The sequence below is a fragment of the Coregonus clupeaformis genome, chromosome 16 (genome assembly GCF_020615455.1).
Source record: "Coregonus clupeaformis isolate EN_2021a chromosome 16, ASM2061545v1, whole genome shotgun sequence".
In the NCBI taxonomy this organism is placed as follows: Eukaryota; Metazoa; Chordata; class Actinopteri; order Salmoniformes; family Salmonidae; genus Coregonus; species Coregonus clupeaformis.
In genome coordinates, this window is record NC_059207.1 from 2,055,083 (window position 1) to 2,080,694 (window position 25,612).

General features: G+C 43.7%; 1 protein-coding gene across 2 annotated transcripts in view; it reads right to left on the reverse strand.

Moving 5' to 3' along the window:
* Window positions 1–2,591: 2,591 nt before the first annotated feature.
* Window positions 2,592–25,612, reverse strand: part of LOC121572199 (DNA polymerase nu) — a 95,860-nt gene continuing 72,839 nt past the window's right edge. For both annotated transcript variants that reach the window (XM_045225558.1, XM_045225557.1), the window contains exons 23-28: window positions 21,773–21,904; window positions 7,144–7,254; window positions 6,858–6,936; window positions 5,888–5,955; window positions 5,556–5,617; window positions 2,592–3,205 (exon numbers count right to left, since the gene is read on the reverse strand). In XM_045225558.1, coding sequence (XP_045081493.1) covers window positions 3,113–3,205; window positions 5,556–5,617; window positions 5,888–5,955; window positions 6,858–6,936; window positions 7,144–7,254; window positions 21,773–21,904 — 545 coding nt within the window. In that variant the 3' untranslated portion in view covers window positions 2,592–3,112. The remainder of the gene's footprint in view (window positions 3,206–5,555; window positions 5,618–5,887; window positions 5,956–6,857; window positions 6,937–7,143; window positions 7,255–21,772; window positions 21,905–25,612) is intronic.

The window sequence follows — 25,612 nt, forward strand, 5'->3', positions numbered from 1 at the left end:
CGCCCCAGAGGGAGAGGGGGAGGAGTGTAGGAGGGAGTGAGTGTATGGCAAGGCTAAGGCTATGGTTAAGAGGGGACCTTATATAAGGATGCCTTGGGTGCTTAAAGTAGGCCACTGGGGAAGAAGGGGTCTTAGGCAAATGACGTAAAGAGTGACAGGGAAAAGACAGAGGGTTGTTACAGAGAAGATGGGTCAGGGTGCGATTGCAGACAGTTGAGGGTCTGAGACTGAAGAGCAAATGAGAAGAGGACTAGGGGAACCCAGGGGAAACGGGTTTAATGGGCTCAATGCCTTAGCAAGAGGTCAGCCAAGCAGAAAACAAGTCAAAGGGGGTCACAAGGCAGAGGGATTTGACCGTGATTAAAACGCGGTTAAGGCATGGCCGGCTAGACCAGACCGTGCCTGACCTTACCTGAATAGTGTGGCTGCAGTGACGACCTGGTGTACCTTTCTGGGCCCGTATTCACAAAGCGTCTCAGAGTAGGAATACTGATCTAGGATCAGTTTTACATTTTAGATCATAATGAATAAGATTATATGGACTGGGGGAGACCTGATCCTAGATCAGCACTCCTACTCTAAGACGCTTTATGAATAGGGACTATCCTTTCTGTTCCTCCTTCTGACATTCCTTTCTTTTGACTGCTGTATTATTACTACTGATTTACCATTTCTTTGTTTTTGCCGATCAATGGGAACACTGTAAAGATAAAGATTTCCTGCATTGTGAAAGAAAAATGGATGTACATATTGTATCAATTAAAATGACAATGCATAAAGCTTTTATATGTTCCTCCGGTCAATTGATTTGAACATTGATTTAAATGATCATGTAATATCTTATCATTTGTCATATCAAGGAAAATGGACACTATTAGATTCAGCTTAATATGTTTAACCCAGAACTAAAGTATTGCATAATTGGTCAGATGCTCGATTAAGTGTTAAGAGAAGAGCTAGAACAAGGATCGGAACCTGAACGAAGAGCGCCACCCTCTCTCTTTGCAAATTACAGGGGCCAACTGTGCCCTCCCCTACCGAAATTCAAAAGATGCTAACACCTCCGAAATCGGGATTTGTCCAAAGCACCGGAACTAATGCTGCTAGTTATCTCACACATCCTGTTGTATCATGACAGACCTACAGTACCATTTATGTTTATGTAGTCTGTCCATGAGAGATTCAGCTAGAACTATACGCTATATAGCCTGAAATCCAGACCTGTTTTGTGCTTACTCCTGTTTGGCATATGACATGGAGTACAAGGAGAGGAATGCTAGCAGGCTAGAGGCAATAGAGAAAACGCTATTATATTAGATTCACCTTGATATAGAGGCTTTAAAAAACAAACAACTATATTATTCACCTTAAATTGCCATCAGCATGGTTCCAGCCTTAGGTCTCTCTCTCACTCAACACCCATCTACCCTGTCGCCATGGGGATGCTGGTGGGCTATCTGGAGATAAGTCTGTTGCCCTTGACAACTGCAGGCTTTTAAGGGACCCTTTGGCCTTGGTTTCCTGTTAACATACTATTCTGTTCATTAGTTATTATAATGAACGCTATGGACACAAATAGCCGTCAGTCACACATCATACTCATTCACATAAGTCATTATATGACACATATAGAACCGTCTGTTTCCATACAAACAAAGCATTGGGTTACCAAAGGAAGCAGGCATTATCAACTTGTGTAGTAGTAGGTTGAGTCACTCACACACTGAGGCTCTCCTCCACTTCCCTCCATCCTCCCCCACACCCCTACCCCTGAAGTGAATAGTTATAAGTGCTCTCCAAAAATTGCACACATACTTTTACGTCCGTCCCCCCCTCCCTTGAGCTGTGGAACAATGAAAGGGAAAGGGAGGACGGGAGGACAGGAGAGAACTTGCCTGCTATTGTAGTGACCAGACCATTGGTCAGGGTAAAAAAATCCCTGTAAGCTCACTGATACTGTCCAAGACCATTGCCATAAAGACACAGTACCTACCATAGGTATCCTCTGGACATGTATGCTTATTCTATTTATATGGCAACTGCACTTAAAAGTACAGACATACTGTATATTCGGAATGTCTGAAGACATTGCAGGACAGTAGAGAACATGTTTGTTCTAAACAGCAACTAAAAACGTGCTCCATATTAGCACCCAGTGATATTGTGACATTTATCAAATAGGTAATGGGTTTCAGGTATTGTCATCTGAATTTCACTGGCTCCACACTCCTTCTTCCAGACCTATTTTATGAGGGATCTTAGAGGACTGTGTGTGTGGATGTGGTAGGAGGGTGAAAGATCTCACCATCTCTGCCAGCGACCAGGAACTGGGTCAATGGGCCTTGCACTGTGTGTGTGACAGAGAGACAAAAGAGCGAGGCTCTCCAGCAGCCAAATAAAATGATAAAAGACTAGTTCAGAATGAACAGGGAATGGCTGACTGCGCTCAGGGCGAGTGGAATTAGACCATCTGTTTGAAATCAGTGAATCACTCCAATGGGAGAAGAGCGAGAGGTTTAATAAAGAAAATATACGTTTATTAAAGAAATGCAAAGCTTCACTTTATTGTAGAAATACATTGACTAGTCCAGCTTTACTTTACAATTAATGCAATAATAGGAAATTCAGACAGGATATCAGTTAATAAATACAAATAAATACAATCAAACATAGTATAGAATCTTAAAAATTCCCTGACTGTTACCTAGCTAATGAGGTACATTTACTGTAGGTGAAAAAATACTTTTAAAAAGGCAACAATGCCAAACAAATTTCTCAAAGTGTGGTTTTGCCTTGGCAACGGAACACAGAAACCAAAAGTCTAAACAAGAGGGGTGAGAAAAGAAAAATGTGAAGAGATGAGGACTACAATTCCACAAAATGGAGGGAGGGTGGAAAAAAGAGAAACTGATGTGTTCCAGTGGGAGGCTCCTGCCGTTGCCCCCTGATACGGACAGAGAGAGGGGGGGTGTGAGGGAGAGAACTGGAGAGAGAGAGAGAGAGGAGAATTGGGAGCTTGGAGGAGCTGCAGCTGCCTGGTTTCCATAGCGATGGGGATGCAGCACAATGAGGGAGAGAAGAGGGAGAGAGAGTAAGAGATGGAGAGAGGGACTCAGGAAGAGGGGGGGAGAGATGTTTGGGGGAGGTGTAGTTCAGACATGGAGCCCCAGGACTTGCCACTTGAGACCGCCACCTTCAGGGGGACCTGGGTAAAACACACAGGGTGGGGGAGGGGGACATCAAACGGAGGTGTATTTGTGTGTACAGTGGGGGAAAAAAGTATTTAGTCAGCCACCAATTGTGCAAGTTTTCCCACTTAAAAAGATGAGAGAGGCCTGTAATTTTCATCATAGGTACACGTCAACTATGACAGACAAATTGAGGAAAAAAATTCCAGAAAATAACATTGTAGGATTTTTAATGAATTTATTTGCAAATTATGGTGGAAAATAAGTATTTGGTCACCTACAAACAAGCAAGATTTCTGGCTCTCACAGACCTGTAACTTCTTCTTTAAGAGGCTCCTCTGTCCTCCACTCGTTACCTGTATTAATGGCACCTGTTTGAACTTGTTATCAGTATAAAAGACACCTGTCCACAACCTCAAACAGTCACACTCCAAACTCCACTATGGCCAAGACCAAAGAGCTGTCAAAGGACACCAGAAACAAAATTGTAGACCTGCACCAGGCTGGGAAGACTGAATCTGCAATAGGTAAGCAGCTTGGTTTGAAGAAATCAACTGTGGGAGCAATTATTAGGAAATGGAAGACATACAAGACCACTGATAATCTCCCTCGATCTGGGGCTCCACGCAAGATCTCACCCCATGGGGTCAAAATGATCACAAGAACGGTGAGCAAAAATCCCAGAACCACACGGGGGGACCTAGTGAATGACCTGCAGAGAGCTGGGACCAAAGTAACAAAGCCTACCATCAGTAACACACTACGCCGCCAGGGACTCAAATCCTGCAGTGCCAGACGTGTCCCCCTGCTTAAGCCAGTACATGTCCAGGCCCATCTGAAGTTTGCTAGAGTGCATTTGGATGATCCAGAAGAGGATTGGGAGAATGTCATATGGTCAGATGAAACCTAAATATAACTTTTTTGGTAAAAACTCAACTCGTCGTGTTTGGAGGACAAAGAATGCTGAGTTGCATCCAAAGAACACCATACCTACTGTGAAGCATGGGGGTGGAAACATCATGCTTTGGGGCTGTTTTTCTGCAAAGGGACCAGGACGACTGATCCGTGTAAAGGAAAGAATGAATGGGGCCATGTATCGTGAGATTTTGAGTGAAAACCTCCTTCCATCAGCAAGGGCATTGAAGATGAAACGTGGCTGGGTCTTTCAGCATGACAATGATCCCAAACACACCGCCCGGGCAACGAAGGAGTGGCTTCGTAAGAAGCATTTCAAGGTCCTGGCGTGGCCTAGCCAGTCTCCAGATCTCAACCCCATAGAAAATCTTTGGAGGGGAGTTGAAAGTCCGTGTTGCCCAGCGACAGCCCCAAAACATCACTGCTCTAGAGGAGATCTGCATGGAGGAATGGGCCAAAATACCAGCAACAGTGTGTGAAAACCTTGTGAAGACTTACAGAAAACGTTTGACCTGTGTCATTGCCAACAAAGGGTATATAACAAAGTATTGAGAAACTTTTGTTATTGACCAAATACTTATTTTCCACCATAATTTGCAAATAAATTCATAAAAAATCCTACAATGTGATTTTCTGGATTTTTTTCCCTCATTTTGTCTGTCATAGTTGACGTGTACCTATGATGAAAATTACAGGCCTCTCTCATCTTTTTAAGTGGGAGAACTTGCACAATTGGTGGCTGACTAAATACTTTTTTCCCCCACTGTATGTAAGCGTGTGTAAGACATCAGCATTGGCAGGAGTGTGGAGAAGAAGTGTGTGTGACATCAGCGTGTGCGTAGTACCACTCTGACCTACATTCTCTCAGGGTCTCATCATCACTCACCTGGCCTCCTGCTGTCACACAGCAAGACAGGAAGCAGCTAGCTACTGGAGCTACTACCGTACCAATAAAACACATAGTAGGCCTACGCTAAGCTAACTTAGCCAGTTTCCTTGCTAGCTACTACCTTACCAATAAAACACATAGTAGGCCTACGCTAAGCTAACTTAGCCAGTTTCCTTGCTAGCTACTACCTTACCAATAAAACACATAGTAGGCTTACGCTAAGCTAACTTAGCCAGTTTCCTTGCTAGCTACTACAGCTACTACCTTATCAATAAAACACATACTAGCCCTATGTTAGTCTCTCTGCTAACTACTGAAGATAATAAAGCACATACAAGGCTAAGCTAGCCAGTATCCCAGCTAGCGACCGGAGCTATTTCCTTTAGAATAGAAAATAGCATATGCTAAGGTACAGATAGGCTAAGTTAACCAGTCTTCCTGGTTTACTATCAGCTAGTTAAATACACACAACTGCTACAGTACAAATACAAATGAGGCACACAAAAATACAAATTAAAAAGCTACTTTTTCTTACTTTGAGTTCTTTAGTCCTATTCACTTACTTTGAGATTAACTCCCAGACAATCGATGTGTTGCAGGGACTCCATATTGTTCTTGACCAACACTGTGTCACAAAGGGACAGACAGAAACACATCATAACATATACTCATAAATAATATAATATAAGCCATTTAGCAGACGCTTTTATCCAAAGCGACTTACAGTCATGTGTGTATACATTTGTATGGGTGGATCCATGCTCTACCGACTGAGCCACACAGGACCACAATGAGCCACAAAGGACCACATATTACTGAAGTAGGATGAAGCTTGAAGATTCTAAATCTCATGTGTATGACCTGGAGAGAAGAGGGGGATTGTGTGATGTCTCACCTGCGAACTCCTCCACCTGAGAGTCCTCCACCTCGTAGAGCAGCTCGTCATGGAGCTGAGCTATCAGCCTGGACAGGACATAATACATAAAGAGATAGTGAGAGAAAAAAGAAAGAAAGAAAGAAAGAAAGAAAGAAAGAAAGAAAGAAAGAAAGAAAGAAAGAAAGAAAGAAAGAAAGAAAGAAAGAAAGAAAGAAAGAAAGAAAGAAAGAAAGAAAGAAAGAAAGAAAAGGGGACAAGAGGTGAGAGAAAGAGAGAGACAAAGGAATAGAGAAGAAGACTAGCGATTGCGGAAATCTAAGAAAGAGAGAGATGAGAAGTGGGGAGAGAGTGAGAGAGAAAGAGACAGAGAGCGAGAGAGAGAGAGAGAGAGAGAGAGAGGGAGGGAGTAGGGACGACAGAGAGAAGACAACGTGAGTCAGAGAGAGCACTCAGGGTAAAGAGAGAGAGAGAGAGTGAATGATGTGGATGATGCAGGAGTGGCTGGATGACCCTGAGCTACGATTTGGAGGGATGGATGGAGGGATGGGAGTGAGAGAGGGAAGGGGATAGTAAGAAGTAAGAAGAGAGAGGGATAGAAAGGGAGGGCATGGAGGGAGATAGAGAGGGAGAAAGGGAGGGATAGAGAGAGAGGGCAAGGAGAGAGAGAGGGAGGGAAAGAAGGAAGGAGGAAGGGATGAAACGAGGGAGGGAAAGATAATCTTGGCAGCAGGGTTGGTAGATTCAATTTGAACTCAGAAGATAAATTGAAAGTCAATTCCCGAACTGAAAATTGCCCATTATTGTATGGAGAATAGGAGGAGGAAGAGAAGGGTGAGGAAGAGGAAGAGGAGAGGTGAAGTTGGGTTGCATCCCAAGCATCCCAAATGGCACCCTATTCTGTAGATGACGAGAACCCTATGGGCTCTGGTCAAAAGTAGTGCACTATGTAGGGAATAGGGTGCCATTTGGGATGCAATCTTGGTCTAACCTGGCGGAGAGAGAGCTAGATGAGGAGACTTGGGAGAAGATACGGATCATGGCCATCTTACACAGGTCAGCAGCTGAACCTAGAGAAAAGAAACAGAAAGCCAGGAGAGAAGTTAACACACAAACACGTGCTCACACACACACTCAAGCTCACACACACACTCAAGCTCACACACACACTCAAGCTCACACATGCACACAAACACATTCAAGCTCACACACACACACACATTTACGCACATACACCCTCCACCATCACACACACACACCCCTCCCATACACACTACCTTGGACCACAAAGTTGACGGCCTGTCTCTCGGCCTGCATGCGGACACCCCAATCTGCAGAGTGGATGTGAGGAAGTGTCCTTCGCCGGCCCATAATAGACACCACGTAACCTAGGCAACAACAGATGTGCAGTACTGGAGGTTATTTACACTGCAATTGAAAGTTATGAGGAAGGATGATGTGTTTGGTATTCTAACAGGGTTTTTTCTGGATCAAAACGGGGCTTAGGTGGTGGGCGTGGCAGGGGGCGTGGCAATGGGCGTGGTCGGCCCGGCGGAATTTTAGAGAACATTTTAGAGGCGCCCTTCTTGGCTGTGTAGAGAAATGTTTGTATTTCTAAGCCAATTTCCTGCAATTCTACACTTTTTGCCATGTAGCTGAGAGAAAATGTTGCAATTTTAAAGCTAATTTCCTGCGATTCTACATATTCTGCCATGGAGCTGAGAGAACATTTTCTGCAATTCTAATCATTTTGTCATGGCTAATGCTGTGTTCTTTTGCTCAAACATAATAACAAAATCAGTACTGCTAAATTAATTGTTTTTGGAATTTTCAAGCTTTTATTTTGGTGATTATTGTTAGTTCTCAAAGATAATATAATTTTTTTTTAAATACAGAGTGGCTGCGGTTCCGGATCTTCTGGAAACCCGATTTGACGTGGCAAGAAAGAAGAATATGCGCAACTTTTTAAAATGTAGCTGCTGCTCAGTGCTCCGTGCTGCTTTGATTGGTGATGAACGCCTTTGTCTGGTGCAGCCTACACACTTCATGTTGTACACAAAGGACATGGTGAACAACTACTGCATTCCATGTCTCAGTAGGCTATTAAGCATAAACGCGTTTTCATGTTCTTTTTTCAGGAGGGGAGCTAGGCTACATGCAGCTATTTACATGTTGTACACAAAAGACATGATCAACGTGTTCGTACAAACTCGCAGATCGTTTTTTGCCCCAATGCAGTTACATGCAGCTATCTAAGCGGCATATTTATTTATTTATTTAACCATTATTTAACTAGGCAAGTCAGTTAAGAACAAATTCTTATTTACAATGACGGCCTACCAAAAGGCCTCCTGCGGGGACGGGGGCTGGGATTAAAAATAAAAAATATAGGACACATCAAGACAAGAAAGACACCACAACACTACATAAAGAGAGACCTAAGACAACATACAGTTGAAGTCGGAAGTTTACATACACCTTAGCCAAATACATTTAAACTCAGTTTTTCACAATTCCTGACATTTAATCCTGGTAAAAATTCCCTGTTTTAGGTCAGTTAGGACCACCACTTAATTTTAAGAATGTGAAATGTCAGAATAATAATAGAGAGAATGATTTATTTCAGCTTTTATTTCTTTCATCACATTCCCAGTGGGTCAGAAGTTTACATACACTCAGTTAGTATTTGGCAGCATTGCCTTTAAATTGTTTAACTTGGGTCAAACATTTCGCGTAGCCTTCCACAAGCTTCCCACAATAAGTTGGGTGAATTTTGGCCCATTCCTCCTGACAGAGCTGGTGTAACTGAGTCAGGTTTGTAGGCCTCCTTGCTCGCACACGCCTTTTCAGTTCTGCCCACACATTTTCTATAGGATTGAGGTCAGGGCTTTGTGATGGCCACTCCAATACCTTGACTTTGTTGTCCTTAAGCCATTTTGCCACAACTTTGGAAGTATGCTTGGGGTCATTGTCCATTTGGAAGACCCATTTGTGACCAAGCTTTAACTTCCTGACTGATGTCTTGAGATGTTGCTTCAATATATCCACATAATTTTCCTTCCTCATGATGCCATTTATTTTGTGAAGTGCACCAGTCCCTCATGCAGCAAAGCACCCCCACAGCATGATGCTGCCACCCCTGTGCTTCACAGTTGGGATGGTGTTCTTCGGCTTGCAAGCAACCCCCTTTTTCCTCCAAACATAACGATGGTCATTATGGCCAAACAGTTCTATTTTTGTTTCATCAGACCAGAAGACATTTCTCCAAAAAGTACAATCTTTGTCCCCATGTGCAGTTGCAAACCGTAGTCTGGCTTTTTTATGGCGGTTTTGGAGCAGTGGCTTCTTCCTTGCTGAGCGGCTTTTCAGGTTATGTCGATATAGGACTCATTTTACTGTGGATATAGATACTTTTGTACCGGTTTCCTCCAGCATCTTCATAAGGTCCTTTGCTGTTGTTCTGGGATTGAGTTGCACTTTTTGCACCAAAGTACGTTCATCTCTAGGAGACAGAATGCGTCTCCTTCCTGAGCGGTATGACGGCTGCGTGGTCCCATGGTGTTTATACTTGCGTACTATTGTTTGTACAGATGAACGTGGTACCTTCAGGCGTTTGGAAATTGCTCCCAAGGATGAACCAGACTTGTGGAGGTCTACAACTTTATTTCTGAGGTCTTGGCTGATTTCTTTGGATTTTCCCATGACGTCAAGCAAAGAGGCACTGCGTTTGAAGGTAGGCCTTGAAATACATCCACAGGTACACCTCCAATTGACTCAAATGATATCAATTAGCCTATCAGAAGCTTCTAAAGCCATGACATCATTTTCTGGAATTTTCCAAGCTGTTTAAAGGCACAGTCAACTTAGTGTATGTAAACTTCTGACCCACTGGAATTGTGATACAGTGAATTATAAGTGAAATAATCTGTCTGTAAACAATTGTTGGAAAAATTACTTGTGTCATGCACAAAGTAGATGTCCTAACCGACTTGCCAAAACTATAGTTTGTTAACAAGAAATTTGTGGAGTGGTTGAAAAACGAGTTTTAATGACTCCAACCTAAGTGTATGTAAACTTCCAAATTCAACTGTAGCATGGCAGCAACACATGACAACACAGCAAGGTAGCAACACAACATGACAACAACATGGTAGCAACACAACATGGCAGCAGCACAACAAGGTAGCAGCACAAAACACAGTACAAACATTATTGGGCACAGACAACAGGACAAAGGGCAAGAAGGTAGAGACAACAATACATCACACGAAGCAGCCACAATTGTCAGCAAGAGTGTCCATGATTGAGTCATTGAATGAAGAGATGGAGATAAAACTGTCCAGTTTGAGTGTTTTTTAAAATCTTGTTCCAATCGCTAGCTGCAGCGAACTGAAAAGAGGTACGACCAAGGGATGTGTGTGCTTTGGGGACCTTTAACAGAATGTGACTGGCAGAACGGGTGTTGTATGTGGAGGATGAGGGCTGCAGTAGTAATCTCAGATAGGGGGGTGTGAGGCCTAAGAGGGTTTTATAAATAAGCATCAACCAGTGGGTTTAAAGGGTTAGACACGCAGTCTAATTAGCGATTTAATGTAATTTTTTCATCAACATTGCAAACATTGGCTAAGCAGGAGGTAGTCAAAGTAGTAGCGTTCTTTTTCAGCAACTCTGGTTAGTGGCTAAGATATGGCAGCAAGTATAAAGATTAGCCTACATCTTCACACAAAATGCAGATTGTTTTTGCTCCAATGCAACGTGTAGTGCAAGTGCAATATCCGTTACAACAGACATAATGGCCTTCATAATGTAGTCTTCATTGTAGCCTTCATAATGGCCTTGAATGTTCGTTCAAATCGCCTCAGGGTTTTTATTTCAGCTGTCCAGAAATATGGTGTAGAGACATAGGCTACATCATCATGGCTGAGAAGAGGGTGATTAAAGAGAGAAACGTGAAGGGAGCTGGATTGTGAGCAGCAGCTACATATCATTTTTGTTTTGTTTAAAATAACTAATGCGCAGAACGCGATCCATAGCTTTGAGAAAGAGGTTTCCAGAGGGGCGGGGGTTAAAACTCAGTATTCGCAGCCACGGCCTAAAAAATATACTGAATGTCCATTATCTTTTCTACATACTTTATATCTGGCTTTAGTCGATTAAGTTTACACTGAAAATGTTTTTTCCATTCCGAAAATGTATTAAAAAATATATAAAACAGATGGCACTACTGCATTTATTTAACTCCAGTAAGCACAGTCCCCTGTCATAACAGCATTGTAAACTAGTTGGGTGACACACAGACACGCATGAACACACACACACACACACCAACACACACACACTGACACACACACTCAAACTTCCCATCCCTGACACTCAGACTTCCCAACCACCAACCCACCCACACGTGCCCCCGTCAGGCACGTCTGTCCCAGTGCATTCCAGTATTAGATAAAGGGCCCAGGCTTTACAGGCAAATCCCTCTGGAACACAGTGAGGTAATCCACAGCCATACACACAGAATGACCCTCTTCCTAGGACTGCCTCTGTAACGTGTTTGTGTATGTTGTATTATTTCACCCTATACAGCGGGGGCTAACACGCGTGACCTGTTGGTCTAGGGTATAATGACAAACATGTAAAAGGGCTAACTGGTTGTCAACATTCATTCATAGAGTCACGGGTGGCTAGTGTGATGGTCATACATAGGAATGTGCATTGGTGTGAATGTTTATGTTTGACTGTGTTGGAGCTATGTATGAGGCATGACTGTACAAAACATTAAGAACACCTGCTCTTTCCATGATCAGGTGAATCCAGGTGAAAGCTATGATCCCTTATTGATGTCACTGGTTAAATCCATTTCAATCAGTGTAGATGAAGGGGAGGAGACAGGTTAAAGAAGGATTTTTAAGCCTCGAGACAATTGAGACATGGGTTGTGTATGTGTGCCATTCAGAGGGTGAATGGGCAAGACAAAATATTGAAGTGCCTTTGAATGTGGTATGGTAGTAGGTGCCAGGCGCACAGGTTTGTGTCAAGAAATGCAACACTGCTGGGTTTTTCACGCTCAACAGTTTCCCGTGTGTATCAAGAATGGTCCACCACCCAAAGGGCATCTAGCCAACTTGACAAAACTGTGGGAAGCATTGGAGTCAACATGGACCATGGACCAGCATCGCTGTGGAGGGGAGGGGGGTGCAACTCAATATTAGGAAGGTGTTCTTAATGTTTTGTACACTCATTTGTAACATATGTCAGGACGTCACATTAATTAATATAACTTTGCATGATTTTCAAAGAATGTCTTATAAGTACAAACAGGATTGTGTATGTTTATATATTGGTATACATTAGTTTGACTACCAGTGTTTGAAGTCAGTACATTTATTTATCTAATTAGTGTCTGCAAGACTGTGATCTTTTTTATTTTTAACTACAATTATTTAGATTTTCTTTCTGTTACAGTGTAAACAATGATTGAAATATACTGCACATGTGATTTTATACATTGAAATATAACATGGGAACATGTTTTTTAAAGGAGGTAGGAATGTATATGCCTTTACAAAAATATTAAATACTTAAAAATAATACTTTCATAACAAAACATACATTAAAAACAACAACAAAGTAAAACAAAAACACAGCTGGTCTTCAGAATTATAAAAAGCCAGGATAATATTAAACACTCACAAAGGCAGATAAATTAAATACAAAACTAGTACAGGCAGTTTACTGTGAAATAGAGGGAAATTGCAGCGTCTCTACGTAGGTAAAGAAAAGCTGCCACATTCAGTAGAATAAGTCAGAAGGACCCCATAGGACATATGTTATCTTTTGCAATTTACTAAAGTGTAAGACATCTTTAACCCACACAAAATGAGGAGGAGAGGGCAACCTTCCTGCCAACAAACTCAAAAAGGCTACAAAGTCTTATTTATATTTTGGCCGTATCAAAGTATCAGGTATTACCCCAAATAATGATGTTATGACTGTAGGAGCAAAAGGCACCTGTAATATTTTAGATATGGTATCAAATATGGCAGACCAATAGTTATGTTGAGAAGGGCAAGACCAAAACATATGTATCAATGAAGCAGGAGCTTGCCGACACCTGTCACAAACAGGGTCGACATCAGGATAGATCTTAGAGAGTCTGAGTTTAGTACAATGAATGCAGTGGAGGATTTAGCATTGGATTAAACCATGTAATAGAAGAGTAGTGGACACAGTACAGAATATAAATAAAAATAAATAATTGGTCATTTAGCAGACGCTCTTATCCAGAGCGACTTACAGGAGCAATTAGGGTTAAGTGCCTTGCTCAAGGGCACATCGACAGATTTTTCACCTAGTCGGCTCGGGGATTAGAACTAGCGACCTTTCGGTTACTGGCACAACGCTCTTAACCACTAAGCTACCTGCCGCCATGTCTTCCCATGTGTCATCAGTAAACTCATCACCTAGATCTTGTTCCCATAAAGTTGTAATAGATGCTAATGAAGGATTGTGAAGAGAGTACATTTGATCATAGCTATGAGAAATAAAACATTTTGCAGTTGGGGATGGTGTGAAAAATGCATCAGTGGAAGGGCCCAAAGGAAGAGTGGGGAATTGGGAAGTCATGTGTCACGCCCTGGCTCTGGGGACTATTATATGTTGAGCCAGGGTGTGTAGGTTTCATTGTTTAGTTTTCTAGGTTTGTGTTCTAGTTTGTGTATATCTATGTTGGCCAGGGTGGTTCCCAATCAGAGGCAGCTGTAGCTTGTTGTCTCTGATTGGGGACCATACTTAGGCAGCCTGTTTGGCACTGTTATTTTGTGGGATCATGTTCCGTAGGGTTTTGTGTATAACCTAGGACTTCACGTATCGTTTGGTTTATTGTTTTTGTTCGTGTGGTGTACTTAAATAAAAGAATGTACGCTTATCACGCTGCGCCTTGGTCCGCTTCATCTGTCGACGATCATGACATCATGTCACGGACAAAGCTGCACACTTGTAAATATCTACAGAAATGACTATTCGGAAGGTGGAATTTAGCTGAGAGTTGTTGGAACGATGCAAATGTGCCGTCGAGATACAAATCATTGAATGATTTGATGCCAAATTTAAACCAAATGGCAAAGGCTCCATCTACTATGGATTCCAGAGGGGCGGAGGTGAAAACTCAGTATTCGCAGCCACGGCCTAAAAAATATATATACAGTACCAGTTAAAAGTTTGGACACACGTACTCATTCAAGGGTTTTTCTTTATTTTGACTATTTTCTACATTGTAGAATAATAGTGAAGACATCAAAACTATGAAATAACACATATGGAATCATGTAGTAACCAAAGAAGGGTTAAACAAATGAAAATATATTTTATATTTGAGATTCTTCAAAGTAGCCACCCTTTGCCTGGGTTGGCAGCCCAATAATAGAACTGTAAATTAGCCTCGCCCCCTAAGGATTTAGACATTTGCAGGTGCAGGTACACCTTGTGGATCCTTGGATTTGTTTTACTCCAAATGAAGTCGGAGACAATCCCATCGAGTTTGCGGCAAAAAAGATTTGGTAATAAAAATAGGTAAACATCGAAAAAGGTAGGAGAATTTAGGAAGGGTATTCATTTTAACAGAGTTAATTCGACCAGCTAATGATAGGGGGAGTAGTGACCATCTTTCAAAATCTTGCTCCAACCGAGCAAGGAGAGGAGTAAACTTAGCCTTAAAAAGGTTATCAAGTATGTACATTTGGCGAGAACTACTCTGAAAGGCAATGTGTGTAGTGGGTAGTTACGAGCTGCAGCATTTAAAGGGAAAAGCTTGCTCTTATTCAGATTTAACTTGTAACTAGAGACTAGACCAAATGCATTACGAGCAGATAGCACAATGGGTAAAGATACATCAGGGTTGGAGATATAGAGAAGCAAGTCATCAGCATAAAATGAGACCCTTTGTTCAATCCCGCCTCTGTTCACTCCCCTTATATGTGGGTTGGATCAAAATGCAATAGCGAGGGGCTCGATGGCGATGGCAAAAAGCAAGAGAGACATCGGAAACCCCTGTCTAGTGCCTCTGAAGAGAGGGAAATAGTCTGAGTGGGTGTTATTCATTCTGACAGATGCAAGTGAAGAAGTGTATAGTAACTTGATCCAAGCAAAACATTTTTCGCCAAAGCCAAATTTCTCTAAGGTATGAAAAAGGTAGCCCCAATCCACTCTATCAAAAGCCTTCTCAGAATCTAAAGAGATTAGAATCTCTGGGAGCTTTGAGATAGAAGGATTATACATAATATTAAAGGGTTGTCTGATATTTGAGAAAGAACGTAATTTTTTATAAAACCTGTCTGGTCAGAGGAAATAACAGATGGTAAAACCGATTCCAAATGCATAGCTAATAGTTTAGCTAAGAGCTTAACATCCACATTGAGCAGTGAGATTGGGCAATAGGACCCGCAGGAGAGAGGGTCTTTATAGTTTTTTTATATCAATGAAATGGAGGCCTGTGTTAAGGCTTGAGGGAGAGAGAGTGATTACAAGGATTCAATAAACACTCATCAAGAGAGGGGCTTATTTATACAGAAAATTCTATTGGGTACCCAGCTCGTCCAGGACATTTACCACTGCAATGCACGTGCCACCTCTGAAATCTCTTCCATGGTAATAGGTTCCTCCAATTGAAGCTTGGAGACTGAATCAATAGTAGGGACAGTTAGAGTATTAAAACATTTATCAAAAGCTGAGGGGTCAGCAGACTGTCCAGAAGTGTATAAAGAGGCATAGTCCTTAAACTGATTATTTATTAGCTGGGGATCAATTGTTGGACCTATGGGCGTTTGAATTTGAGAAATTTGGTGAGTAGAGGAAGATTTTCAAAGTTGATGAGTAAGCAATTGACTTGCCTTGTCACCATAGTCATAGTGAGTATGTCGCGAGGCCTGTTGATAAGGTATCGAATTCAGCTTGTAAAGAGAGTCGATCCTTGTACACATCTGGGGATGGTGAGGCAGCGTAAATATTGTCCAACTGCAACATTTTAATTGTCAGTTCAGTCCCCTTTTCCTCTGTTTTCTTTCAAAAGTAGTAGTGACATGATTTGACCTCTGATGTAGGTCTTACGAGTCTTCCGCAGAACAGATGCTGAGACGTCAAGGGTGTCGTTAGTAGCTATAAAAAAATCTATCTCAGCAGTCAAAGTTGACAAAACTTTCATCAGACAGCAAGCGCGTATTAAAAACGGCAAGGCTCAGCCCCACTGTCACGAATACAGCCGTGGCTGCCCCTCTTCCTTGCTCGGGCAGGCTTTGGTGTTCGTCGTCACCGGAGTACTAGCTGCCACCGATCGATGTTTCTGTGTTACACTAGTCTTGTCTTTATTATTCACACCTGTTACCCATTATGCTTATTTGTTTCCCTATAATTACCTCTATTTTCCCTCCTGGGTTTGTGCGTGATTGTCCGTTGTTTTACATCGTTTGGTGAGCTGTTGTGCTGCTCTTCCCTGCGTGGAGGGTTTGTTATGGTTTACTTTTGTTTTAGTAAATCCATTCATTTCTCAGTTATGTGTCCTGCGCCTGATTCCGTTTTCACCACTTCACCCAGACGTTGACACCCACCACCAACTGACAGATCTAAAGTCAGAGGGGCGTGATCAGATGTGACAATGGAGTTGTATGAGCATGAGCGTAGCAGGGAGAAGTCTGTTGTCTAAGAAGAAGTAGTCAATGAGGATATAAGTGTGATGGACATGGGAGAAAAATGAACATTCCCTACTAGTTGGATTGAGAAAAACGGCAGCAGACTTTGGTGTGCTAATTTCATTGGAGGAACGATCCAAAGTAGGATTTAGCCAGCAGTTAAAATCCCCTCCCAAGATGAATAAGTGTGAGGTCCTATCTGGAAGTGAAGACAGAAAGGCATGAAATACATTTTCATCATCCCAATTTGGCGCATACATATTGGCAAGGATCAATGGAGTGTTATAGATTCTGCCATTAGCATTGGGGGGAAAAAAACAGTGGGAGAAACAAAAGGCACCGATTTGTGTATAGAAATTGCAGCTCCTCTCGCTTTACTTTGAAAAGTGGAGTGATAAAGTTGGCCTACCCAACCTTTACGCAATCTAAAGTGATCTGAAACTCTCAGATGGGTCTCTTGTAAGAAAGCAATCTGTGTTCCCAGATGTTGAAGATGATGAACTACTCTACTACGTTTGACTGGTTAGTTCAAACCTTTACAGTTTCAACTAGAAAATATAAGTACACTCCCAGTCAACTGCCCTATTAAATTAGGCTGTTGAGTCATCCTTTAGAAAAATAAGAAATTAGCGTAGCCCTTTAAATTTCAGCAGAAGACCGAACTTGACATACAAGAAAACTGTTGAACTACCTCCCAACCGCTGAAGTGTCTTCCCAAACAAGACGTGTGCATCCCCCCCTAGTACACAAGCTCCTAAATACTCTCCAGGAAACATAGTGGTTCCAGTAGCTAGGCTAACCTCTTAACAAGTGGAGCGTTGTGACAATTACACTACATTAACAAAAGTATGTGGACACCTGCTCATCGAACATCTTATTCCAAAATCATGGGCATTAATATGGAGTTGGTCCCCCCTTTGCTGCAATAACAGCCTCCACTCTTCTGGGAAGGCTTTCCACTAGATCTTCCCCAAACTGTTGCCACAAAGTTGGAAGCACAGAATTGTCTAGAATGTCATTGTATGCTGTAGCATAAAGATTTCCCTTCACTGGAACTAAGGGGCCTAGCCCGAACCATGAAAAACAGCCCCAGACCATTATTCCTCCTCCACCAAACTTTACAGTTGGCACTATGCATTCGGGCAGGTAGCGTTCTCCTGGCATCCGTCAAACCCAGATTCATCCTTCGGACTGCCAGATGGTGAAGTGTGATTCATCACTCCAGAGAACTCGTTTCCACTGCTCCAGAGTCCAATGGCGGCTACACCTCTCCAGCCGACGCTTGGCATAGGCTTGTGTGCGGCTGCTCGGCCATGGAAACCCATTTCATGAAGCTCCCGACGAACAGTTCTTGTGCTGACGTTGCTTCCAGAGGCAGTTTGGAACTCGGTAGTGAGTGTTGCAACTGAGGACAGACGATTTTTACGCGCTATGCGATTCAGCACCAGTTGAGTGACCTACCACTTGACCGGGGCAGCTCTAGCAGGGCAGACATTTGACGAACTGACTTGTTGCAAAGGTGGCATCCTATGACAGTGCCACGTTGATAGTAACGGAGCTCTACAGTAAGGCCATTCTACTGCCAATGTTTCTCTATGGCGATTGCATGGCTGTGTGCTCGATTTTACACACCAGTCAGCAACGGGTGTGGCTGAAATAGCCGAATCCACTCATTTGAAGGGGTGTCCTCATACTTTGTATATATGACAACAAAAAACTAATAGAAAGCACAGTTTACCAATAGTGACAAGTAAAGTGACAACAGGGTGTTAAATCAAATAACATAGGCAGCATGACAGCTTATGGCCTATCTAGTGTCACTCATCAAAATAAAAATGCACGTTTCAAAACAATGAAGAAAGATCTAAGATTTAATTTTTTATAGAGGCTTACTATTTCAGATGACGATGAGAAGAATGTACGTGTGATGCAAATAGAACACTAGAAGGCATGTAGTAGGCTACATGTGTCAGGCCTTACATATCAAACGCTGCACTGCAGATAGGTTAAGTATCCATCTCGTTGCTCCGGTCAGGCTGGGGGAGCAGTTTCCTTCAAGTTCTCGTTGATAAAGTCAATTGCAGCGGTCGGGTCGTTGAACTTGTGAAGTGTGATCCTCAGCTCAGACAGGTGTGCAGAAGCCGCTTTGCGTTGTCAAACGCCGCTCGGTTCTTGGCCACGGAGGCAGTGAAGTCTGGGAAGATGGACAGTCTCTTGATGTGTGAGACATCAGTGTTTGTGAACTGAAGATGCAGCTGTAAATCCCCTTTTCACTATGTCCTCTTGATAACTTGTCCTATTTTCTCTCTCTCTCAACCTCTCTCTCTCTCTCTCTGTCTCTCTCTCTGTTTCTATCTTTAATTTCCCCTGTTGTTACTGGATATATAAAGCTCCCCTCCACCTCCTCCTCCTCCCTTAGAAGTGTAGGTATGGCACACGTCCTTTGGGGACCTCCCTGATAGTGTGTGTGTGCGATGGTTAAGGAAGTATATGGAAAATAAAGGAGGATGCCAGTCCGAAATGGGGCCACAGCTCATTTCAAAATTAGAGTATGAATCCCATGCACAGCCAGATAGCAGTATATCCAGTCAGAGGTCATGGCTACACAGGCACACACACACACACACACACACACACACACACACACACACACACACACACACACACACACACACACTGCGGTCTCTTGGCCCTAGCTAGAGCAGATTGCAAGCTGAGATGTTTATTGATCAACTGAAATCTATGTTGGGCTGAGAGAGAGATAGAGGGAGAAAGAGAGAGAGTTAGAGAGAATGAAGCAAGAGAAAGAGAGTGGGGAAAAAGAGAGAAATAGAAGGAGAAAAATAAAGAGACAGAGACAGAGAGAGAGAAAGAGGGAGGGAGAGAGAGAGAGAGAGAGAGGGAAAGAGAGAGAACTCTGGCACTGACAGGTGAGGCTGATGGCTGTTATGCCACTGTGACAGAGACCCTCTCCGCTCTACTCTTTCTAGAAGTTTAAACTTTAACTACATATTTTAACTGAACACTACAATAATTTTTATTGGAATATTTTATCGACATTTTCCAATGTTCCTACTGTAAAAAGCATCAATATATAAGACATCAGGATAACACAGAACATGTGTTTAGGGGGCAGGTCAATCTCAATGATGCATGAACACAAGATGCAAGAAAGTATTCCTGAATCATGCTTGAGAAATCTTAGTCACACCAACCAACAATGTCTTTGACCTCCATATAAGAGTTTTAAGCTGTTAAAAAGTGTTCAAAGACGTCGATTGGCCTATTGCCTGGACAAAATGTTTTCGGCGTGATTGAGCGTGCAGAGGCCAGGGTGTGTGTGTGTACGTGTGTACAGTCGTGGTCAAAAGTTTTGAGAATGACAAGTATTGGTCTTCACAAAGTTCGCTGCTTCAGTGTTATGAGATATTTTTGTCAGATGTTACTATGGTATACTGAAGTATAATTACAAGCATTCCATAAGTGTCAAAGGCTTTTATTGACAATTACATTAAGTTTATGCAAAGAGTCAATATTTGCAGTGTTGACCCTTCTTTTTCAAGACCTCTGCAATCCGCCCTGGCATGCTGTCAATTAACGTCTGGGCCACATCCTGACTGATGGCAGCCCATTCTTGCATAATCAATGCTTGGAGTTTGTCTGAATTTGTGGGTTTTTGTTTGTCCACCCGCCTCTTGAGGATTGACCACAAGTTCTCAATGGGATTAAGGTCTGGGGAGTTTCCTGGCCATGGACCCAAAATGTTGTTATCACTTTTGCCTTATGGCAAGGTGTTCCATCATGCTGGAAAAGGCATTGGTCGTCACCAAACTGTTCTTGGATGGTTGGGAGAAGTTGCTCTCTGAGGATGTGTTGGTACCATTCTTTATTCATGGCTGTGTTCTTAGGCAAAATTGTGAGTGAGCCCACTCCCTTGGTTGAGAAGCAACCCCACACATGAATGGTCTCAGGATGCTTTACTGTTGGCATGACACAGGACTGGTAGCGCTCACCTCGTCTTCTCCGGACAAGGAGTTTTCCGAATGCCCCAAACAATCGGAAAGGGGATTCATCAGAGAAAATGACTTTACCCCAGTCCTCAGCAGTCCAATCCCTGTACCTTTCGCAGAATATCAGTCTGTCCCTGATGTTTTTCCTGGAGAGAAGTGGCTTCTTTGCTGCCCTTCTTGACACCAGGCCATCCTCCAAAAGTCTTCGCCTCACTGTGCGTGCAGATGCACTCGCACCTGCCTGCTGCCATTCCTGAGCAAGCTCTGCACTGGTGGTGCCCCGATCCCGCAGCTGAATCAACTTTAGGAGATGGTCCTGGCGCTTGCTGGACTTTCTTGGGCGCCCTGACGCCTTCTTCACAACAATCGAACCTCTCTCCTTGAAGTTCTTGATGATCCGATAAATGGTTGATTTAGGTGCAATCTTACTAGCAGCAATATCCTTGCCTGTGAAGCCCTTTTTGTGCAAAGCAATGATGACGGCACGTGTTTCCTTGCAGGTAACCATGGTTAACAGAGGAAGAACAATGATTTCAAGCACCACCCTCCTTTTGAAGCTTCCAGTCTGTTATTCTAACTCAATCAGCATGACAGAGCGATTTCCAGCCTTGTCCTCATCAACACTCTCACCTGTGTTAACGAGAGAATCACTGACATGATGGCAGCTGGTCCTTTTGTGGCAGGGCTGAAATGCAGTGGAAATGTTTTTTGGGGATTAAGTTAATTTTCATGGCAAAGAGGGACTTTGCGATTAATTGCAATTAATCTGATCACTCTTCATGACATTCTGGAGTATATGCAAATTGCCATCATCAAAACTGAGGCAGCAGACTTTGTGAAAATTAGTATTTGTGTCATTCTCAAAACAAATACGTGTGTGCGTGTGTGGGTTGACTCTAGGCCGCAGTGCTACAGTCTCAGGTGTGCCGTGTTGGCATATTGGCCAGGATATATCGAGTGTCCAGGTTGAACCATTACCCCACCCCTCCAACCTCCCTCCTCCCCGTCCATGTATTGACCATGGGCAGTTTGTCTCAGTCCTGCCAATGCAAGCACATATTTTTCCTCACTCACCAATGAACACACAAAGTGGATCTCTTCCTTCCTCTTACTTCCTCCCTCCCTCTCTCTCTCACACAAACACGCATCCACCCATATGCACAGAAACACACACACCCAGTGAGCCCACCCACCCGCCCACTCCACACACATACCTCGTTTGTGGCACTGCTGGATAGTGGTGTGTATGAAGGTCTGGACCTCTCTGTAGGTGTGGAGGAAGCTGTCCTGGAAGTGGCTGGCCTGTTCAGCACTAACACCCAGGATGCCCGACAGACGCTCCTTACCTGGGGGAGACAAACATACCATATATCGCTCAAATTCAAAGCCAGTTCCACTGCTTGTCTTTTCTATTTATTTGGATCCCCATTAGCTTTTGCAGAGGCAGCAGCTATTCTTCCTGGGGTCCACAAAAAACACAAAACATGACAAGTAGCAAAACACTGGTACACTGATAGAGAAGTACACTCACCCAAATGTGATATACAAACAATACAACAACAACAAAATAATGTGTGTGTTAGAGTGTGTTTGTGTGTCTTTTTGTTTGTTTGAGATGTTATTTAATCTTTTTTTTCTCTAATCAAGGACTGATTTAGACCTGGGACACCAGGTGAGTGCAATTCATTATCAGGTAGAACAGAAAACAAGCAGTACTCTGGACCTCCAGGGTAGAATTTGAATACCCCTACCATAGCATAGTGATACAACATTTATACCATAATATGTAAATATATAGAAAAAGTTATATCTCAGTAAATCATCTCAAAGTAATGCCACTGACTGCTTGCCCTATCTATGACGTGAGTACAGAGATCACTATCGGCCATTCCACCCTAGCTCTGGTCCAAAGGAGATTCCAGGCGAGGGAGTCGTGTCTCTGTGTGCTCAGTCTGTGTGTGTGTGTGTGAATAGGGTCAGAATGTTTGTGTATATGTTTGTTCACAGACTGTGTGTGTGTCTGTGTTCTGCAGCACTGTGTGTTTGTGTGTTCACAGCGTGTGTGTTCCGTGGCGCTGTGTGTGTGTGTGTCTGTGTTCTGTGGGTTAACGCGCGGCTGGTGATGAGTAATGTTCTGCCAGACAGAGGGAGCGCCAGGGATGGTGCAGCAGGAGGGGGCAGTTGGCCCAGCGGAGACAGGCGCTAAGCCCCAAATCTGTGCCAGTCTGGGGCCCCTGCCTGGGTGGACGTGCCCCCCCACCCCCGTGCCCTCTACACACACACACACCCGGGGAGACGCAGGGAGGGAGTGTGATCATGCAGGGATAGAGTGGGAGTGTATTTTTGTGGGAGGGGGGCTCTATGTCACACACCCGGAGAGACATGGAGTTGGTCTGCTTGTCAGTATGTATCTGTGCAGTGTGGATGTGTGTGTGTGTGCGCACACAAGAGTGTGTGAGCGTGTACGGGCAAGGACGAGATAGAGGTCATTGACACAGTGCTGATTTGCTGTTTGGGGTAAGTTTCTCAAAAACAAATAAAATCACAAAAAAGGTGTCTGGACCATTCTATAAGAAGTAATTTACATCAAAAATAAAGATTTGGCTGTAAAAAAGAAAATATCTCCTTTTAAAAAGGCTTCTGAATTTTGTAATTTCCACTGAAATTTCAGAGTTGATAATTCACATTTCCTGTTGCTGCAGGAGTATTTTCCTACTGTAGCAAACTGGCTCAAATTAAGATCCTACATCTGTAATATGGTGACTTTAAATCATTTTTACCATTATGATAACATTGTACCACCAGTATGAGTAGTAACACCAATGATGGGAACAACAATGACACATTTTAGGTAAATGGAGGCCACAAATGCTAAAATCTAATGTTATTTCCCTTCAGCAGCATACCACCCTGCATCCCACTGCTGGCTTGCCTCTGAAGCTAAGCAGGGTAGGTCCCTGGATGGGAGACCAGATGTTGCTGGAAGTGGTGTTGGAGCACCAGTAGGGGGAACTCTTCCCTCTGGTCTAAGGAGACCCTAGGGCAGTGAAGGGGTAATTGCCCTCCACATCTCTCTCTCTCTTGTCTCTCCTCCACATCTCTCTCCTCCACATCCCTCTCTCTCTCCCTCTCTCTTCTCGTCTCTCTCCTCCACATCCATCTCTCTCTCCCTCTCCTCCACTTCTCTCTCCTCCACACCCCTCTCTTCTCTCTCCTCCACATCCCTCTCCCTCTCCTCCACATCTCTCTCTTCTCTCTCCTCCACATCCCTCTCTTCTCTCTCCTCCACATCCCTCTCTTCTCTCTTCTCTCTCCTCCACATCCATCTCTCTCTTCTCACTCCTCCACATCCCTCTCTTCTCTCTCCTCCACATCCCTCTCTTCTCTCTCCTCCACATCCCTCTCTTCTCTCTCCTCCACATTTCTCTCCTCCACATCTCTCTCTTCTCTACATCCCTCTCCTCCACATCTCTCTTATCTCTCCTCCACATCACTCTCTTCTCTCTCCTCCACATCCCTCTCTCCCCCACATCCCTCTCTTCTATCTCCTCCACATCCCTCTCTCTCTCTCCTCCACATCCCTCTCTTCTCTCCTCCACATCCCTCTCTCTCCCTCTCCTCCACATCCCTCTCTTCTCTCTCCTCCACAACCCTCTCTTCTCTCTCCTCCACATCCCTCTCTTCTCTCTCCTCCACATCCCTCTCTCTCCCTCTCCTCCACATCTCTCTCTTCTCTCTCCTCCACACCCCTCTCTTCTCTCTCCTCCACATCCCTCTCTCTCTCCCTCTCCTCCACATCTCTCTCTTCTCTCTCCTCCACATCCCTCTCTTCTCTCTCCTCCAGATTTCTCTCCTCCACATCTCTCTCTTCTCTCTCCTCCACATCTCTCTCTTCTCTCTTCTCCACATCCCTCTCTTCTCTCTCCTCCACATCTCTCTTCTCTCTCCTCCACATCCCTCTCTTCTCTCTCCTCCACATCCCTCTCTTCTCTCTCCTCCACATCCCTCTCTCCCTCTCCTCCACATCTCTCTCTTCTCTCTCCTCCACATCCCTCTCTTCTCTCTCCTCCACATCTCTCTCTTCTCTCTACTCCACATCTCTCTCTTCTCTCTCCTCCACATCCCTCTCTTCTCTCTCCTCCACATCCCTCTCTCTCTCTCCCTCTCCTCCACATCTCTCTCTTCTCTCTCCTCCACATCCCTCTATTCTCTATCCTCCACAACCCTCTCTTCTCTCTCCTCCACATCTCTCTCCTCTACATCCCTCTCTTCTCTCTCCTCCACATCTCTCTTCTCTCTCCTCCACATCTCTCTTCTCTCTCCTCCACATCTATCTTCTCTCTCCTCCACATCCATCTCTTCCCTCTCCTCCACATCGCTCTCTTCTCTCTCCTCCACAACCCTCTCTTCTCTCTCCTCCACATCTCTCTCTTCTCTCTCCTCCACATCCCTCTCTCTCTCATGTATTTTCCTGCTCTTTATCTCTCTCCCACACCTCTTTTCTAAATCAGTCTTTTTTTCTCTCTCTCCTCTCTCTTTCTTTCTCTCTCTTTCCCTCTTTCAGTGTGCAACACTCAACACTTGGCCTCTTTCTCTTCTGACCAATTTGTGTGTGTCGCCATTGCCAATACCACCCCTCCTCCCTCCACCCCCCTCTTTTCTCTCTCTGCCTGATTATTGTCTCCAGGAGAAAGCTTCCTCTTAGTATTCCGTAACCATGGAGACGAGTCACTAGGAAGGCTGTCTACGCTGAAAACGAACGTTCTCCATTTCTCTTCTCCCCTCTCCTTCTTTCACCCCCTCCTTTTTCCTGCTCCCTCGCTCCACTACATTTGTTCTACCACCCTCTCCTTTCCTCCCTCTGTCTTTCTCCTCCTTTCTCAGCTCCTCTTGTCCCTCCCCTCTCTGCTCATCATTACTTTAATTGACACAGATACACAACGTATCACTTCATATGCTATTAAAAACATATTAAAATCATATTTGAGGCTTCCTTCCCTCTCTACCATACACACGCACAGAGCCATAATGCCACATGTCATAGAAAGACCAAA